The sequence below is a fragment of the Notothenia rossii genome (assembly GCF_949606895.1).
Source record: "Notothenia rossii genome assembly, chromosome: 1".
NCBI classification, from domain to species: domain Eukaryota; kingdom Metazoa; phylum Chordata; class Actinopteri; order Perciformes; family Nototheniidae; genus Notothenia; species Notothenia rossii.
The window spans coordinates 94971349-94990956 of NC_136912.1; the positions used below are offsets into that span (position 1 = coordinate 94971349).

The 19608-nt window shown below is 45.3% G+C and overlaps 1 protein-coding gene across 4 annotated transcripts in view; it reads right to left on the reverse strand.

Annotated features, from left to right (window-relative positions):
- Positions 1-19608, reverse strand: part of LOC307019872 (NACHT, LRR and PYD domains-containing protein 12-like) — a 34336-nt gene that overhangs the window by 5539 nt on the left and 9189 nt on the right. For 2 of the 4 annotated variants that reach the window (XM_079650972.1, XM_079650975.1), the window contains 10 exons: positions 17415-17543; positions 16507-16611; positions 15213-15448; positions 6825-8640; positions 6133-6297; positions 5248-5418; positions 4176-4346; positions 2027-2197; positions 951-1121; positions 402-445 (listed from right to left, as the gene is read on the reverse strand). In XM_079650972.1, coding sequence (XP_079507098.1) covers positions 402-445; positions 951-1121; positions 2027-2197; positions 4176-4346; positions 5248-5418; positions 6133-6297; positions 6825-8640; positions 15213-15448; positions 16507-16611; positions 17415-17543 — 3179 coding nt within the window. The remainder of the gene's footprint in view (positions 1-401; positions 446-950; positions 1122-2026; positions 2198-4175; positions 4347-5247; positions 5419-6132; positions 6298-6824; positions 8641-15212; positions 15449-16506; positions 16612-17414; positions 17544-19608) is intronic. The other 2 variants (XM_079650973.1, XM_079650974.1) reach the window with 2 other exon arrangements.

Below are 19608 nucleotides of genomic sequence, written 5' to 3' on the forward strand. Positions count from 1 at the left end.
AGATATACTGACAAAAGACTTTATACGGTTATATATCTTTATAATATCTACACTTTAGTGTCCGCCTTTCAGTTTTGTTTTGAGCTTCTTGCAGCGTTTTCTTTTTACAGCGGTTCGTTAATGTCGGGCTTTTAGTAAACGCTGCGCATGTTTCCTCAAGTTGGTGAATATGCTCTAAATACTGTTCATGTGTTGTCAAGTTGCTGAAGATGTTTCTTCACGCGTTTTGGCACATTTGTGTTTTTACATTGCATTGTATTTGAAGCTTCAGCGCCTTTCTCGATGTTAGACATAAACGGGAGGCACAGATTTCATCAAGTGATACATAAATATATTACCTATGATTTGATTGCATGTACGATAGTTTGGATACATTTGGAGGATATGAGTTCAATACTCACATTTCTTCTGGATCTTGGCTGTGATCGTCTCTCCTCCTCCGATCCTGTAGGGATGAACACAATCCAACAGTTTTAGATCCAGTTCAAAGAAGTGTTTGTTCTTTGAGTCAGCTTCAGAGTCCTGATCTCATGCTTTACATCCCATCATATCCTCTCTGCAAACACTACGACTGACTGCCACAGCTCTCAGCTGCGTTACAGAGTTAACTAGGCATTAGTCCAGGAACAAAACAACTTCATAGGAAAAACTAACAGACTAACTTTTTAACTGTAAAATGTGTCTGTTAACAAGTTGCACCTGACTGAAATGTGGCTTTGCATTGTCAGCTTGCATTATATTGTTCTTGGGAGAATGCAAGAAAAGAACCATGAGATGAACAAAAGGAGAAACTGCAGATAAATGGTAACATCACTGATGTGTTGTGCTAAGCTAGGCTACGCCTAGAAGGTGGAACTGGAGAGATCCCCCAGTGAGAGGAACACATCCACCTCCCTGTGTTCAATACAATCCTGCTGAACCAGCAGAGACTGAGTCGACCCCTCACTGACCTGAGAGTCTCCAGTCTGCAGTCTGGACTCTCCAGAAGATCTCTCAGCAGCTTCTCTCCTGAATCCTGCAGATCGTTGTAACTCAGGTCCAGATGTCTCAGATGGATGTTGGACTTCAGAGCTGACACCAGAGCAGAACAGCTGATCTCTGACAAACTGCAGCTCCACAGTCTGAATAAAGAAAACATGATGTAAGTTTAGAAAACAATGTTCCTGATTGAAATAATGAAAGGTTTAATAATCTGATGATAGCTGGAGAAGTAGAGAATGTAGACGTTTATAAAGTGGACACTCCCGACAGGTTAAAAACAGTAAGATCCAAAAAGTGAAAAGAGCTCTCATTAATATTAAAGTCAACGTTCTTCACCTTCAATAAAAAGTGGAGACTTCACATCATAAGCTCTGCTCCTTCTACACTAACTCGTGATGTGCAGCCAGACAAATCAAAACCCACAGAAACTGATTCAACTCAAGATCACAGAGTTTACAAAGAAGTCAGGATGAATTTAGAAGAAATGTGATCAAAATAAATAGAGAATATTTATTTCAGGAATAGTGGAGACATAGATCACAGCATCTTCAGTGTAAACTATTCAGTCAGTGTGAGCATCATGTAGCTTCAGAAACATTTTTTAAAGAAAAAGGAAAACCTGAAATTATTGGTTAGTGTTTAATAATTTTCATATAAATGTGTATTAACTGTATTAATCTGTTTATTATATCATTTATAAAAGAAACCGGATGGAGAATATAAGATGAATTCCAGGTGTTTAAAGGATCAGAGTGAATTATGCAGAGCAGGATTTGTCTGTTAACAAGTTGCACCTGACTGAAATGTGGCTTTGCATTGTCAGCTTGCATTATATTGTTCTTGGGAGAACGCAAGAGAAGAACCATGAGATGAACAAAAGGAGAAACTGCAGATAAATGGTAACATCACTGATGTGTTGTGCTAAGCTAGGCTACGCCTGGAAGGTGGAACTGGAGAGATTCCCCAGTGAGAGGAACACATCCACCTCCCTGTGTTCAATACAATCCTGCTGAACCAGCAGAGACTGAGTCGACCCCTCACTGACCTGAGAGCCTCCAGTCTGCAGTCTGGACTCTCCAGAAGATCTCTCAGCAGCTCCACTCCTGAATCCTTCAGATCGTTCCAACTCAGGTCCAGAACTCTCAGATGGATGTTGGACTTCAGAGTTGAGGCCAGAGCAGAACAGCTGATCTCTGACAAACTGCAGCTCCTCAGTCTGAATAAAGAACACATGATGTAAGTTTAGAAAACAATGTTCCTGATTGAAATAATGAAAGGTTTAATAATCTGATTATAGCTGGAGAAGTAGAGAATGTAGACGTTTATAAAGCGGACACTCCCAACAGGTTAAAAACAGTAAGATCCAAAAAGTGAAAAGAGCTCTCTCTTAAGCCCCACGGTCCCGGTTACAGGGCCAAAATCGCATTATTTGCAGGAAACAACGTCTAAGGAACCTTCATATTTAATCAACTATGAATGGTTTATATCCATATAACGGGAAAAAAAACTAATTTAACTGATCTTTTTCATTTTTTTCTATTCTAAAAAAAAATCTAAAATGCTAACATTGAACCTCTGAATTAGCCCCGAGCGAAAAATGCTAATCTATTACTGCACCGAAAATCACTCCTAGCACCCTTATTACTTATCGTAGCTGCACATACAACACATCGTTTATGATCGTAAGGAGACACAGAATCTATTGGTACCCACCTCAACACTCAAGGATTAGAAATTCGCGGAGAAAATAACAAAAACCTACATCAAAGCATGTGGCGCTAGGTAGCCAAAAACGCTAACATGGCTTACCTTGGTCTTTGTCTGGTCTAAACTGGTCTTCAATGGCATTAAAACGATACAAACGATGGTGTAGTTAATCCATAGGTTAATCCAATGTGTCTGTGTCCCCTTTGAAATGTTCTGATAATCCATAAACAATAAAACTGCTTTTCCGTTTCCAGATATCAGAGCAGGGATATTCCTACAGTCTGCAGGAAGATTGCATGGGCAGAGACGGAAGATTTTTTTTTTTAAATGAGAGTCTATGGGACGATTTCCCTTCGATTCTATTGGCTCTAATGATCAGGAAGAGATGTCACATGTCAAAATCGAGCAAGGGGGGCCAGAGATATGGAAAATCCACCCAAAGGGCTCCAGAAGAGTTTTGTTTTGCTAAATCTGTCTAAAAAGGTCAAATATCACTTGTTTTGCATCAATCTTGATACAGGGTACTTATTATCTGTTGTACTTTGGATTCCTAAAGCTTTTAGTCTACTAACCCATCATCCAAGGTTAGTTTTCACTATAAGTACAACATATTTTTGGGACGGACACTATAATTTACAGTTGTTTACCATGTTCAATCTAAATTTTCTTTAAAATAAAAAACATCTATATTGATTCTGACTCTTCTACATCCAACTCAAAGGTTTATCATTACTTTGAGAAACGATATTATTAATTTAACCCTTTTAGAAGGGAAGATATGGTCATTTGTTCTGGGAATGTCATTTTCGAGCCTTAGACCTGAAAAACATGCTTGGGACCTAACAGGTTAAATTAAAGACAACGTTCTTCACCTTCAATAAAAAGTGGAGACTTCACATCATAAGCTCTGCTCCTTCTACACTAACTCTTGATGTGCAGCCAGACAAATCAAAACCCACAGAAACTGATTCAACTCAAGATCACAGAGTTTACAAAGAAGTCAGGATGAATTTAGAAGAAATGTGATCAAAATAAATAGAGAATATTTATTTCAGGAATAGTGGAGACATTGATCACAGCATCTCCAGTGTAAACTATTCAGTCAGTGTGAGCGTCATGTAGCTTCAGAAACATGTTAGAAACAGCAACAACTGAAAATATTTGTTAGTGTTTGATAGTTTTAATAGAAATATTTAATTATTGTATTCATGTGTTTATAATGTCATTTATTTATTTTTAAAACATGATGGAGAATAAAAGATGAATTTCAGGTGTTTAAAGGTTCGGAGTGAATTATGCAGACTATGATTTTTCTTTAACAAAGCTCTGCTACAGTCAATGAGCTAAACCACAGAAGAAGAAAGTAGACTTTAGCATTGAGATGCCCAGTGAGGATCAGGATCATATCAGCCTGATGTCTGCAGCTCAGAGTCAACACAACTCTCACATATTCATCTCAGCACAGAAGTTAGAGATGGAGAACTGACCTGAGAGTCTCCAGTCTGCAGTCTGGACTCTCCAGAAGATCTCTCAGCAGCTCCACTCCTGAATCCTTCAGAGCGTTCTCACTCAGGTCCAGATTTCTCAGATGGATGTTGGACTTCAGAGTTGAGGCCAGAGTAGAACAGCTGATCTCTGACAAACTGCAGTCTATCAGTCTGAATAAAGAACACATGATGTAAGTTTAGAAAACAATGTTCCTGATTGAAATAATGAAAGGTTTAATAATCTGATGATAGCTGGAGAAGTAGAGAATGTACACGTTTATAAAGTGGACACTCCCAACAGGTTAAAAACAGTAAGATCCAAAAAGTGAAAAGAGCTCTCATTAATATTAAAGTCAACGTTCTTCACCTTCAATAAAAAGTGGAGACTTCACATCATAAGCTCTGCTCCTTCTACACTAACTCGTGATGTGCAGCCAGCCAAATCAAAACCCACAGAAACTGATTCAACTCAAGATCACAGAGTTTACAAAGAAGTCAGGATGAATTTAGAAGAAATGTGATCAAAATAAATAGAGAATATTTATCTCAGGAATAGTGGAGACATTGATCACAGCATCTTCAGTGTAAACTATTCAGTCAGTGTGAGCATCATGTAGCTTCAGAAACATGTTAGAAACAGCAACAACTGAAAATATTTATTAGTGTTTGATAGTTTTGATAGAAATGTGTATTAACTGTATTAATCTGTTTATTATATCATTTATAAAAGAAACCGGATGGAGAATATAAGATGAATTCCAGGTGTTTAAAGGATCAGAGTGAATTATGCAGAGTAGGATTTGTCTGTTAACAAGTTGCACCTGACTGAAATGTGGCTTTGCATTGTCAGCTTGCATTATATTGTTCTTGGGAGAACGCAAAAAAAGAACCATGAGATGAACAAAAGGAGAAACTGCAGATAAATGGTAACATCACTGATGTGTTGTGCTAAGCTAGGCTACGCCTGGAAGGTGGAACTGGAGAGATTCCCCAGTGAGAGGAACACATCCACCTCCCTGTGTTCAATACGATCCTGCTGAACCAGCAGAGACTGAGTCGACCCCTCACTGACCTGAGAGCCTCCAGTCTGCAGTCTGGACTCTCCAGAAGATCTCTCAGCAGCTTCTCTCCTGAATCCTTCAGATCGTTGAGACTCAGGTCAAGATCTCTCAGATGGATGTTGGACTTCAGAGCTGAGGTCAGAGCAGAACAGCTGATCTCTGACAACCTGCACTCACTCAGTCTGAATAAAGAACACATGATGTAAGTTTAGAAAACAATTTTCCTGATTGAAATAATGAAAGGTTTAATAATCTGATGATAGCTGGAGAAGTAGAGAATGTAGACATTTATAAAGTGGACACTCCCGACAGGTTAAAAACAGTAAGACCCAAAAAGTGAAAAGAGCTCTCATTAATATGAAAGACAACGTTCTTCACCTTCAATAAAAAGTGGAGACTTCACATCATAAGCTCTGCTCCTTCTACACTAACTCGTGATGTGCAGCCAGACAAATCAAAACCCACAGAAACTGATTCAACTCGAGATCACAGAGTTTACAAAGAAGCAGCACCAGAGTCTGAATAAAGAACACATCATGTAAGTTCAGAGAACAATGGTCCTGCTTGAGATAGTTCAAAGTCTCATCATCTTTTCAGACCTGGAGAGGGTGCAGATAACAAGGTCAAAATATGATGTGGATACTGTGGGGGAAACTTCTGAAGCAATTGGAGTCATCTCCACTGACTCATGGAGCACAGTGTGAGTCTGTGGAAGCTCACACACTGTCCCCTCACACATCTACTTTCTCTGCTTTCTGTTATTCTTGTCAAATATTCAACAATTTAGAAATAAATGTGAATTTATAAAAATATCTTTGTACTCAAATGATGGAATTATAAATATATCAATTATAAACACAGGACAAAACCACATGAACTACAGCCAGTGATCTGACCTCAGAGTCTCCAGTCTACAGTTTGGACTCTTTAGTCCAGAACTCAGCAGCTCCACATCTGAATCCTGCAGGTCTACTCTCAGCTTCAGCTCTCTCAGATTGGAGGGGTCAGACTTCAGAGCTGAGGCCACGACTTCCCAGTCTAAGAATCCACTGTCAGGAATTCTGTAAGAACACATATTACAGAATTAATTTATATAAAAAAAGGGGAAACAACATATTTACTTCATGCATTTGAGGGAAAACATTTTGAACACCATGATCTGATTCCCACTGGATGTTAGTCTATTTAATATGTGGTGATCTGATCCCATGTCTGTCACCTCTTTGCTAGCTACCTTCTAGACTAGAGAAGACTAGAGTCAACATAAATCAGATATTGCTCTGTGTCTAATTTAACGATAAAGAAACTGCAATCCTTTCATAATAACTTTACTGCATTCAATGACATATGTAAAGTTATTCTGTATGTTCTGATCACATGTTGCTGTGATAAAGCATCCTTCATATTATTTTGACAAGGAAAATGAAGAGATGAAAAAACTGTACCATTTTAAAATTATTAGAATAATTGTATTAATTAAATGTTGCTCTCACAGAATGTGAAACAGCAACAAGTTGTATAGTGTTTATTTTAAAAACTAAAATCCTTATCTACACTAATCTATAAAGTGAATCACATCTGGACTCACACAGCCTTCCTGCAGTTCTCCACAGCTGGAGTCAGTCTCCGTCGTCCCTCCTCAGATGTTTGGGACTTCTCCAGGTCCAACTCATCCAGAACCTCCTCTGACATCTCCAGCCTGTAGGCCAGAGCTGAGCAGCGTGTCACAGAGAGTTTCTTCTCTGATCTGTTCTCTGACTTCAGGAACTCTGTGATCTCCTGATGCACTGAGTGGTCCTTCATCTCTGTCAGACAGTGGAGGATGTTGATGCTCCTGTCAGGAGAGACTTCATCACTTCTCATCTCCTTCAGGTTGCTGATGGCTCTCTCGATGACTTCTGGACCATTGTCTGTGCGACCCAGCAGGCCTCCTAAGAGTCTCTGGTTGGACTCCAGAGAGAGGCCGTGGAGAAAGCGGACAAACAGATCCAGGTGGCCATTTCTGCTTTGGAGGGATTTCACCATGGCTCTCTTGAGGAAGACATCCAGGGATGAGTAATCCTGATCCCTGTTTTCACTGTTCTCATCGGGCCAGTCTCTCTGCAGGAAGTCCTTCAGCACCTCTGTGTCTCTGTTGGTGTAACAGTGCAGCATGTAGACTGCAGCCAGAAACTCCTGAATGCTCAGATGAACAAAGCAGTAGACTGTTTTCTGGAAGATCACACTCTCTCTTTTGAAGATCTGTGTACAAACTCCTGAGTGCACCAAGGCCTCGGTGACCTCAAGACCACAGCGCTGCAGGTCTTCTTGGTAGAACATGATGTCTCCTTTCTCCAGATGTTCAAACGCCAGCCTCCCCAGCTTCAGGAGAAGCTCCCTGTCAGCCTCCGTCAACTGCTGTGGACTCGTCTCATGTCCCTCTTCATACTTCTGCTTCTTCCTCTTGGTCTGGACCAGCAGGAAGTGTGAGTACATGTCAGTGAGGGTCTGGGGCAGCTCTCCTCTCTGGTCTGTAGTCCACATGTGGTCCAGAACTGCAGCAGTGATCCAGCAGAAGACTGGGATCAGACACATGATGTGGAGGCTCCTGGAGCTCTTGATGTGAGAGATGATTCTGCTGGACAGGTCTTCATCACTCCATCTCCTCCTGAAGTACTCCTCCTTCTGGGCGTCAGTGAAGCCTCGTACTTCTGTCACCCTGTCCACACACTCAGGAGGGATCTGATTGGCCGCTGCAGGTCTGGAAGTTATCCAGACGAGAGCCGAGGGAAGCAGCTTCCCCCTGATGAGGTTTGTCAGCAGCACGTTGACTGAGGACTGCTGAGAGACATCAGACACAACCTCATTGTTTCTGAAGTCCAGAGAAAGTCTGCTTTCATCCAGGCCGTCAAAGATGAGCAGCACTTTGCAGACAGCCAGCTGCTCTGCTGTGAGCTTCTGTAAGGTTGGATGGAAAACATGGAGCAGCCTGAGAAGACTGTACTGCTCACCTTTGATCAGGTTCAGCTCCCTGAAGGAGAGCGGGATCACCAGACTGACATCTTGGTTTCCCAAACCCTCGGCCCAGTCCAGAGTGAACTTCTGCACTGAGAAGGTTTTTCCAACTCCAGCGACTCCGTTGGTCAGGACCGCTCTGATGGGAGTCTGTTGGTCAGGTGAGGACTTAAAGATGTCCTGGCACTTGATTGGAGTGTAATGGAGGGGCTTCTTCTTGGAAGCTGTCTCCAGCTGCCTCACCTCATGTTGGGTATTAACCTCTTCACTCTGGCCTTGTGTGATGTAGAGCTCAGTGAAGATGCTGTTGAGGAGGGTTTCACTTTGACCAGTTCCTTCAGTCACACGTTCACATCTCCTCCTCAGACTGAGCCTATGTTCATCTAGAACCTCCTGCAGACCACTATCTGCTGGAAGAGAAGGAAACATGAGAATAAAAAAAACGTTTAAATTAACTTATATTATAATAATGATAATAGATTTAATTTGTTAGCGCTTTTACAGGTGCTCAAAGAAGCTTTATAGATAATAGTGAAGAGAAAAGAAGAAAAAAGAAAGGAACAACAAATAAATATATAGTTAAAGTTAAAGTCAGATAATATAAAAACAATCACACATGAAAAGCCAGATTGAAGAGGTGAGTTTTTTGAAGGTGGTGAGGTCGGTGCAGTCTCTGATGTGTTGTGGGAGTGAGTTCCAGAGGGAGGGGGCAGTGACGGAGAAGGCTCTGTCCCCCCCAGGTCCGGTGATTGGTGCGGGTGGGGATGGATAGGAGGTTGGCTTGTGATGAGCGGAGGCAGCGGGAAGGGGTGTGGTGGTGCAGCAGGTCTGTGAGGTAGGGGGGGCCTGGTTGTTGAGGGCTTTGTGAGTAATGAGGAGGACTTTGAAGTGGATTCTTTGACGGACGGGGAGCCAGTGGAGGTTCTGGAGGATGGGAGTGATGTGGTCTCGGGAGCGGGTGTGGGTGAGGAGGTGGGCAGCAGAGTTCTGGATATGTTGGAGTTTGTTGAGGAGGTTGGATGGTATGCCATAGAGGATGCTTTTGCAGTAGTCGAGTCGTGAAGTGATGAATGCATGAATCAGGTTTCAGCAGCAGAGGAGGAGAGTGATGGGCGGAGACGGGCAATGTTTTTGAGGTGGAAAAAGGCGGTCCTGGTGATGTGATTTATGTGGTGGTTGAATTTGAGCTGACTGTCGAAAATGACTCCGAGGTTGCGGATGTGAGGGGGGGGAGATAGAGTGTGGATGTGAGCAGGGGGAGATAGAGTGTGGATGTGAGGGGGGGGAGATAGAGTGTGGTTGTCAATGGTGAAGTTGAAATTCTGGATGTCTTTGATACGGGATGGGGGGCCGATGATGATGATGTGTGATTTGGCACTGTTCAGTTGGAGATAGTTTGTTTGCATCCATGCTTTTCTTTCTGAGAGACAGTTGGTGAGAGTGGAGTGTGTTGCGGGGGTGATGGTTTTTGTTGAGATATAAAGTTGGATGTCATCGGCGTAGCAGTGAAATTGAAGGTTGTGGCGACAAATTATTTTGCCAAGGGGGAGCATGTACAGGATGAAGAGGAGGGGGCCAAGCACCGAACCCTGGGGGACGCCTTGGGACAGAGGAGCAGTGGAGAAGGTGCAGTTGTTGATGTTGATAAACTGATGTCTGTCGGTGAGGTAGGATTTCAGCCAGGAGAGTGCAGTGTCAGTGATGTTGAGTGATGATTCGAGGAGGTACAGCAGGATGGTGTGGTTGATGGTGTCGAATGCTGCGGTGAGGTCGAGGAGGATGAGGATGTTCAGGTTGCCGGAGTCAGAGGAGAGGAGGAGGTCGTTTGTGATTTTCAGAAGAGCTGTTTCTGTGCTGTGTTTTGATCGGAAACCGGATTGAAATGGCTCAAAGAGGTCATTGGAGCTGAGGTGGGATTTTAGTTGTGAGGCAATGACACGTTCAAGTATTTTTGACAGAAAGGGGAGATTTGAGATGGGCCGGAAGTTGGACATGATGTCAGGTGTGAGTCCAGGTCTTTTGAGAATGGGTGTGACAGCAGCCAGTTTGAGAGAGGGGGGAACTGATCCAGATCTGAGGGAGGAGTTAATGATGGTGGCGATGAGCTGGGACATGGCAGGGAGGCTCTCTTTAACACATTTGGAGGGCATTGGGTCAAGTGTGCAGGTGGAGTTAATTTATTATGTACAACACAACAAGAAGAATCCTGTTTTTCAAACTTGAAGAATCATATAAATACATCAGGTTTCGTAGAGCCAAACCATTTCAAGTGATACTCAACTGGTTTTAGATAAGCCAATCCTTTTTTAGTATATAAGTGCTTAGTTAGTATATAAGTGCTTTTTATTTTGTTTGTTTTTTTGTTTTTAAATGTATCGCTCGAAGTGGAATCGAAAGAGATGAGTTTTCAGTCTGCGCCGGAAGATGCGCATCACAGCGTATAAAAGGAGGCCTCGCCTCCTGACTATCATCCTACACCTCTCTTCAGCGAGCGGAATAGGACAGACAGTGCCCTGAGTAGAGGGCTCCGCCGGTGCTAATATAACAAGGGTTACAATACGTAACACAACATTATATCTCTCACAGGCTCCGCCCTTTACTGGACTCTATGGGTACAGTGGGTGGAGCCCAGATGTATACGCGCAATGTCGTCCAACAACAACATTCCACCCTACTTACCATGACCGGCTTTTCTGGTCAGCAGCTGCTGCCCCACATTCTCCTTTAACCCGGTTGTGACCGTGGAGAAGTCTGGGCGGCGGCTGACAGAGCACACTCTGCTGCGCTTACCTCGCAGAAAGTGTGCTCAAAAAACAGGGCTGGGGCCCCTCCGCCCATAGGCAGATGGGGAGAATCCCCAGCCCTGTATGGGCTCACTGTGCACCCACCCCTCCGAGTCCCTAAGGATCACAAGGAGAGTGCAAGTGTCCATGCCCCACACTCAAACACTGACCCCGTGCAGAATGTGTGTGGACTAAAGTGTGGAGGGCTAGCCCCTTCGCCCCGTAATGGGGGGTAGCCCCTCCGCCCTGTAATGGGCCAGTGCGCACCTCGCCCATCCCGGGACCTCAGAGGGCGCATTACGTCCGGGGAGGGGGTCAGATGCCTACTGACCCACAGCCCCCCCCCCTCCTCACCAGTCCTGTGTTGCCCCAGCAAGCACAGATGCGGAGAAAGAGCCAGACATGTCGAAGAGATAAAACTTTATGAAGGGGCCTGGCGTCGACCAAGACGCCGCTGTGCATATATCCTCCACACTCACACCGTTCAATAAGGCTGTTGACACAGCTACAGCCCGTGTGGAGTGCGCATGAATCCCCGTGGGGCAGGCTCTCCCTGCCTGTCCGTAGGCATGTGCAATGCACTCGCAGAGCCACCCTGCCAAGTGTTTCTTGGACAGAGCTTTCCCGATCACCCCGCCCCCGAAGCACACGAACAGCTGTTTGGTGCGTCTAAGGGCAGCCGTGCGCTCCACATAACCTGCTAGCGCACGCACCGGGCAGGTGCAGTTTAGCTTCCCTGTTCCCACGCTGAATTTTGTAGTTATAAAATCTGGCCCAACTGAATGTGTAATTGAATAGCCCTGCCTTAGGCTCTTGGGCACAAAGGAGGGGTTCGGTCTGAGTGTCGCACCGCTCCGGTCACCCCGAATCAGTAAACGGCTCAGGTGCACCAACAGAGCGGTTAACTCGGACACTTCTTTGGCTGATGTTAAGGCAAGAAGCAAAGCTGTCTTCCACAACAGTGCTTTTAGGGAGGAGAGCTCCAGAGGCTCAAATGGTTTTAAGACCAGAGCTTCGAGCACTAGGGGCAGGTCCCACTGCGGGGTGGAGGCGTGCACTACTGGGCGCAGCCTCCTGACCCCCTGTAAAACCTGCAACATCAGTGGTTGACTAAAGGCTGACCTGCCACCAAATCCCTCATGGCAGGACGAGATGGCTGCTGCATACACTTTCACTGTTGAATGCGCAAGCCCTCTGTCCACCAGTAACTGTAAGAAGGAAAAAATAGAGCTCAACTCACAAGATAGGGGCTCTATTCTCCGCTCCTCACACCATCGCTGGAATCCTAGCCACTTTGGCCTGTAACAGGCTGTGGTGGATCCAGCTCTAGCTGCCTGGATAGACTGAATAACACTGTCAGACAATCCACCCTGTCTCAGCCTGTCCCTCTCAGGAGCCAAGCCTGGAGAGGTTGGCCGAGAGTGGGGAACGCCCCGATTGCACCTGCCTCTTGAGACATCGCCCCCCAGAACTGGGGAACCGCCCAGGGCTGGCCCACCTTCATCTGTGTCATCTCTGAGTACCACGGCGCCCCGACGCGGTCCGGAGCCACTAGGATGACTGACAGGCGTTCTCGCCTCCCTCTCCCCAGGAGAGGGAGAACGAGACACAGCGGTGGAAAGGCGTATAGCAGCTTCCTTGGCCATGGCTCGTGTGCAAACGCGTCCACCCCCAAGGGCGGGTCGTCGCTCAGGGCCATGGAGAACCACAGGGCACAGTGGTTGTTGCGCCGGCTGGCGAACAAATCCACTTCCGCTCTCCCGAACTGGGCCCAGATCTGCTTCACCACCTCCGGGTGAAGCGTCCATTCGCCTGGCAGGGGGCAGCCCCTCAAAATGAGGTCGGCCCCCCTGTTCTCCAGTCCCGGGATATGGAGGGCTCTCGGAGATAACACCACCTCTGAAGCCCATAACCACAGCCTCTCCGCTGTGGTCAACAAGGCGGCGAAGCGGACTCCGCCCTGCCTCTTGATATAAGCCACTGTGGTTCTGTTGTCGCTCCTGACCATTACATGTCTCCCTTGAATTAGGGGCATGAAATGCTGGAGGACTAACACTACCACCCGTAGCTCTAAGAGGTTGCTATGTCGAGACTCTGTTAGAGCCCAGCGCCCACCTATAGCCCTCTTCAGGCAGGTCCCTCCCCATCCTGTTCTGGATGCGTCCGTGAACACTGTGATGTAGGACGTCATCCGTCCCAGTGGAGACCCCCTCCGGAGATCGAAACAGGATTATTTAATGAGGACCCTGAACGCACCGCCGCGCGCTCTTGTGTGAGCGCGCTCCACCATAATGCTGTTCTCACCACTACGGTAAACAGCATTAATCGGAGTCTTTATAGGTGTGGTGTGTTTACTAAGGTCCTGAATGCACCGCCACGCGCTCCTGTGTGAGTGCGGGCTCCGCCATAATGCAGCCTTTACCACTACGGTAAACTGCATTACGGTCACACTTTGCTCTAGGCGTGGTGTGTTCTCTGACAGTGATACGCTGGCCATAATGTCCCTGTACCCGCATAGCGCTCTCCTTTAGATAGCACTCCCTGCGGTTCATCCCTCTCATCTGCGCATGCCCACTAGCCACCTCCTTTACAGGAGCTACAGCTGGGGCAGCGAATGGGGAATTTGTACGGTTAACATTGTGTGTAAGTGTAGCATTTGTGGAAACAAAAGACACTTAGATTTGGATACAGATCAACCTCATTCTTATTAGAAAACGTAGTGATCTGTGCATTATACAGGGAGGAGGCGGGATTCGCCCCCTCGTCCCGGGCGTAGAGATTTTCTCCCCTCGCCAGTCAGATCCGTAAAGACGGGCAGCCCTTCCCCGTGAGTGCCGGCACGCCGGTTCCACGGGGTGAGCCGAAGAGGTGGAGGGCGCAGCGGGCACGGGATCTCCGTGCCAGCACCTCTCTCTTCGTCTCACCGTCGCGCCGCGCTCCCTCGTCTGCGCGCTGCCGTGACTCTCTACTGAGGTCTTTGAACAAACCGTCACAATGCCGTCTCTTTGAAACTGACATTTTGGGGAAAAGTGGAATTGTGGAGAGAGATGACTCTTACTCTCGGATAAATGCAATCGTTTTTACTGAATGCATTTCCCCCCCACACACACCACCCTAGAACTAGAGTTTACAGACGCAAACCACCGTTCTCCTGCGGAGGTCCCTGAACGCACCGCGGCCACTCCCACGAGGGCCGCGCGCCCACGTATTAACGCTGTATTTCCCATTCAACGGCAAAATGCATTAATCGGAGCTATTATACCAGGCAAGGTGTGTTTTCTGACAACAGCACGCCGGCAATAGCGTCTCTTGAACCCGCACAGTGCTTTGACAGCACTCGGTTTATTCCACTCACGTCCACACGCCCGCCTGCTGGCTCCCTTTACTGGGGTTTACAGCAGGGTGGGGAGTGTAGGACAGTGTTTCTTCCTCTGGGGATGGGCAAGAAGCAGCCACGCTGCGATTGCTCCTTATCCCGTGAGCAAGGAGATCGATCCAAAGAGCCATTCCGAAAACACGGGGGCTCCCAGGAGATCAACACGGTCCTCTTTGGAAAGTGCCACGCGGCGTGATATCCCAGGGACATCACACGGCGGGCAGCGGCGGCGGCCTGTGATGATGTAGGGTCGACCCTATATGATGTGAAGCCACCGAGCACCGGTCCCCAGGGGAACCGGGCCTGGGGCAAGGCCCGTGGACCAAGCTATTTATTCGGCCTTGCGGCCCAATAATCGCTCTGACCTGGTGAGGCGGGGGCATCTCTAGCAATGAGTGAGTAGCACACACACCCGCCGCCATGATCCTCATCCAGGGAGAGTACAGCCCTGGGCGGTGGACTTCCATGGACGCCGGACCCGGAAGGAATGGAGAATGTGAATGGCACCGCCGCGGCCATATCCTGGTCACCCAAACACTCGAAGCAAAGGTGGTGGGGTATGATAACTCTTTCTTCTTCTTCCAAACGTCTCAGTCTCTCGTGGAATCACTTCCGCTGCTGAAGAGGAAAGGATGATAGTCAGGAGGCGAGGCCTCCTTTTATACGGTGTGATGCGCGTGCATTCAGGTAGGCCCGCCAAAGGCCGGTTACCTCTATAGAAGTCTCAGTGGGAGAATGCTCGCAGGGTAAGGTAGTACCCATAGAGTCCAGTAGAGGGCGGAGCCTGTGAGAGATATAACCCTTGACAGATGTTCAGACTTACTTTGTACTGTTCTGGTCTGACTGGCTGTCTGCAGGCCAGCTCTGGTTCTGGATCTTTTCCCACACTGGGGACAGCAGGGGTCTCCTGGTGGAGGTCTCTGCTCCCAGTATGAGGTGATGCACTGTCTGCAGAACCAGTGTCCACAGCTGGTAGAGACTGGATCCTTCAGGACGTCCTGACACAGAGCACAGCTGGACAGCTGCTCCTCCACAGGAACACCACTCTGCCTCTTCCTTCTGAGGAGATCAACACATCCTTTATAGCACATTACGGGGACTGATTTTCACCAATGGAACAACCCAAAGATGGCAAATTCTTGTTTGATTTGTTTGTTAAAGTTCTTTATCTGTAGATGATATTTCATCCTGGTAACTGTTCCCAAGTGGTAGATATTTAGTGATTCATATAATTATGAAACCAAATGCCAATCACAAACATGGAGAAGCGTACTGACAGCGCAGCGTCATACTTCCTGAATGAAAAGTCAACTATAATATTAGACATATGAAGAAGTTAAACTTTAAACATCCATGACTTAAACACTTTATCCAGGATCAAAGCCACATAGCTGCACCTGCAAGGTGAATACAGCTGGTAACAGAACAAGTGTTTGAATGCGTACATGAACAGGTTTATGATATCACTGCCCCGTCTAAGACACCATCTGACTTTCATTACATTTGACTCGAGTGTTTCCTCAACTTAATGTGTTGCTTCAAATAATCCTTCTGCATACAGTATGTGACACTGTGAGTGTTGCACGGCCAGATACGGCTCAGCTGACTCAGATAAGGAGATGATACATTATGATGTGATATGCCGCGGACTGTACTTAATGTTACTCTGATCCGGTTACTTATGTTGTGGCAGATATTTAAGTAAGCTTTCTTAACGCTAATGTTCTAATAGTCAGATTGCTCTGAAGATGGGAGGTGATATTCTATTAATGTTCACGTTCACACAGTCGGTGATTTTTTCTTTCCTGCAACGGCAGCTTTTCTGTATTTCCTTTCTCCTGTAATATGACTTGATCGCTTTAAACTCCGCACACTGAGCTCTGATTGGTCAGCAGGCAGTGCTTTCACTGAGTTGATCTCTTAGCCTGCAACCTAACCTGCTCCGGGGCAGGTTAGCCGCTCAGCATAAGTTACCATGGAGATCTAGCCTGCTAAAAAGAGAACCAGCTTCGTAGGACCGGAAACCCAGAGTTTATCCTGAAGTTAGCCGCTAAGAGAACATCCTGCTTCGTAGTACACCCACCCCAGGTCAGTTTACAGCAGAAACAGATTCTTACTTTGTGTCTGGGGGTCCAGGTTCATTACTGAAGAAGACAGGTTCCGCAATAGACCCGTCACTCTTCAGAGACAGACAGCTGGGGACTGGAGACTCTGCTCTCTGTCTGTGGAAACAACAAATGGTTAACACACATCACTAGTTCTTGTAAAAAGCAGCGTTTGATTTCACTTTTGATTTTTTTTCCCCTTTAAAGATTTGTGTTCTTACTCTAAACTTTATGTTTTAAAAATGGTGTTTGTGGGTTTCTGTTGTTACAATTCTTTGTGAGAGTGAAACGTTCTAGACGTTCCAAGTTGATTTACTTAACCTAACACAAAGTCCTACATCTCGAGTGTGAGAATGATTTCACAATAGTAGCTGATTAACTGTTGCTGATGAGCACAGCCAGAGCTCAGTTACCTCTTTACTTTCCTCTTCTGGGTTTCTTTACTCTCATTTACTTTGTTTCATGAATGGGGCGAAGCCTGCGAGCGAGTTCAGGCAGTCAACTCGAGCACTTATGCTGCATTCATAAATAACGCCCCTTGCCACCAACCAGAGTCTCCTTAATATGCCGCTCTATTTAACTACCAGATCTCTCTCTATGCTTTGCTTGCTGCTGCTACTTTCACGTCGCTGCTGCTTGCTGCCCCACCACCACCCCAGCTTCCACCTGTAGGCTCGGGGGGGTTAGTTATTTAATCATCACTCATCGTGCTATGTATATCTATGGAGTGATGAGGCCCGAGCCGAGACGCCAAACTCAACTATATGCTGCTTCTAGTAAACATGTTAAAGAAACACGTGAGTTGTCTGACTGAACTGAACTCCACAGTGATGCTTTACTGAGTTTCTGTACTGTGATCTGCTACTCAGGTCAGATCAGACTCCTCTTCAGGTCAGTTCACAGCAGAAACAGATTCTTACCTTGTGTCAGATGCTCCAAGTTTATTACTCAAATCTGGAGATTTTCTGGACACTGAAGATGTGTCCTCTTCCTCCTCATCATCATCCAAATCTCCCATGGTCTCCATTCTGAGAGATGAACTAGTAACCCTGGAGACAAATACATAAACACACACACTTTATAATGCAAGCATTTCAATCAAATCCATCATAATGATACATTTTGGTTTACATTTGTTCCGTCAAAAAAACTTGAATGGTACAAGATCTGAGTACTTCTACTTTTACTACAAGATCTGAGTACTTCTACTTTTACTCAAGTACGAGATCTGAGTAGTTCTACTTTTACTCAAGTACAAGATCTGAGTACTTCTACTTTTACTCAAGTACAAGATCTGAGTAGTTCTACTTTTACTACAAGATCTGAGTACTTCCACTTTACGCAAGTACAAGATCTGAGTACTTCTTCCACCCCCAGACATCAGTCAGAGCGATAACTACCTCGGTGTAAAAGTACATTTAATCCATGCCAAATGTTGTGCACTCGTTCTTTATGTCTAGTGAAAACGGAGGGAACGCATTCTGCTGAATCCAGGAGATGGACAGCTCACTACTTTAGGAGCAGATAGTGCTCGCGATATGATAGTGGCAGCAAGTAGCTATACTACCATACGAGCAGAGGTGGGTGTTGGGTACTGTAATAATATTACATATGTTGGTAACGGAGTAATGCAGCGCTTTACTGTTGTACATTCAGTAATGACACTATAGTTACTAACATTGCGCGAAAAAACGACTACATTCTCCCTTTGACAGACTAGATTAGTAGTTACTACATTATTCAGACGTTTACAGTAACTTTGGATAATAAAACGAAGTCTCTCTCTCCCTCTCCCTCTCCCTCTCTCTCCCTCCCTCTCTCTCTCTCTCCCTCTCTCCCTCTCTCTCCCTCCCTCTCTCTCTCTCTCTCTCTCCCTCTCTCTCTCTCTCCCCCTCTCCCTCCAACCCAGTCTCATGGCATTTTGTGTTATAGTCACGACATTTAATCTATTGATTCGTGTTCACCAACACGATTATCAACTTTTTTTCGTGTCACGCAGAACGATTTTAAAAGCAATGTATTTCTATTGGTAGTGTGTTTCGTGCCTGCAACATGTCTTTTTCTCCGGTCGGGTCGTGGAAGACCGGAAGCTGTGTGGTTCATAAAAACATGTTCTTACTCAATATCAAGCCACAATTATTGCTTTTATTTTAAATCGTATCATTTCGGACTTTTGTTTCCGTCTGTGAGGAAAATAAATGGGCTCAGAGCCTCATACTGAAATCTGTATTTTTTAAATCTTTTTTTCCTTCTAATTCGTTATTCTTTTCAAAATAACACACTGTTATTTACTCAACAATAACACACAATTATCCTTGTTTTTATTTATTGGTTTATTTCCATAATCTTGTTTTTTTTTGGCGTCCGTCAGGAACTGAATTTCAAAATAAAAATAACAGGAAACAGACGTAGCATGTAGGAGTTTAGGATGAACGAAGACACTACACTACCCATAATCCCCAGCTATCGTTTAGGACTACAGTCCCCGTGATTAATCTTCAAGCCCTGGGATTGGATGTTGGAGTGGCAGTGCGCCAAGGTTACGCTGAGCGTCAAACAGCTGTTTGAAATGGAACGAAACCACGCCAGACTATCCAAAACTGGAATCGAACGCCCCCCCCCCAGAACTACACATGCTGGCTATTGTGTTTCGCAAAATGTTGTATGGGACGTCTCTACTGAACGTTTTCGTTTTTCCCATAATTAGAAGTTGCCAGTATTAAACACATTGGTGTGATCAAATGTAAAACATATAATTAATAAATGGTTGAAAATCGCTTGTGTCCATAATGCGCAGCATTAATATATACCCACATAACAGCTCATTGTTACTTTGTCATTCTACTCCAATAGAATTCAGAGGTTAACCTGGTATTTTTACTCCACTACATTTATTTGAGTTACTTTGCAGATTCTGATTAATGATGTGAAATATAAACAACCCTTAAATCAGACTTTAGTTACACCTGAGTAAAATTCAGGGAAGGTGATTGTCGGTGCTTGAGAAGACTAAACATTTATCTGCAATTGACATGAATGGAAACGAGTAATAAAGTATATTCATTACTCGTTATTCTCTACTAATAGTTAATTAAAGACTGTATAATGGCTATT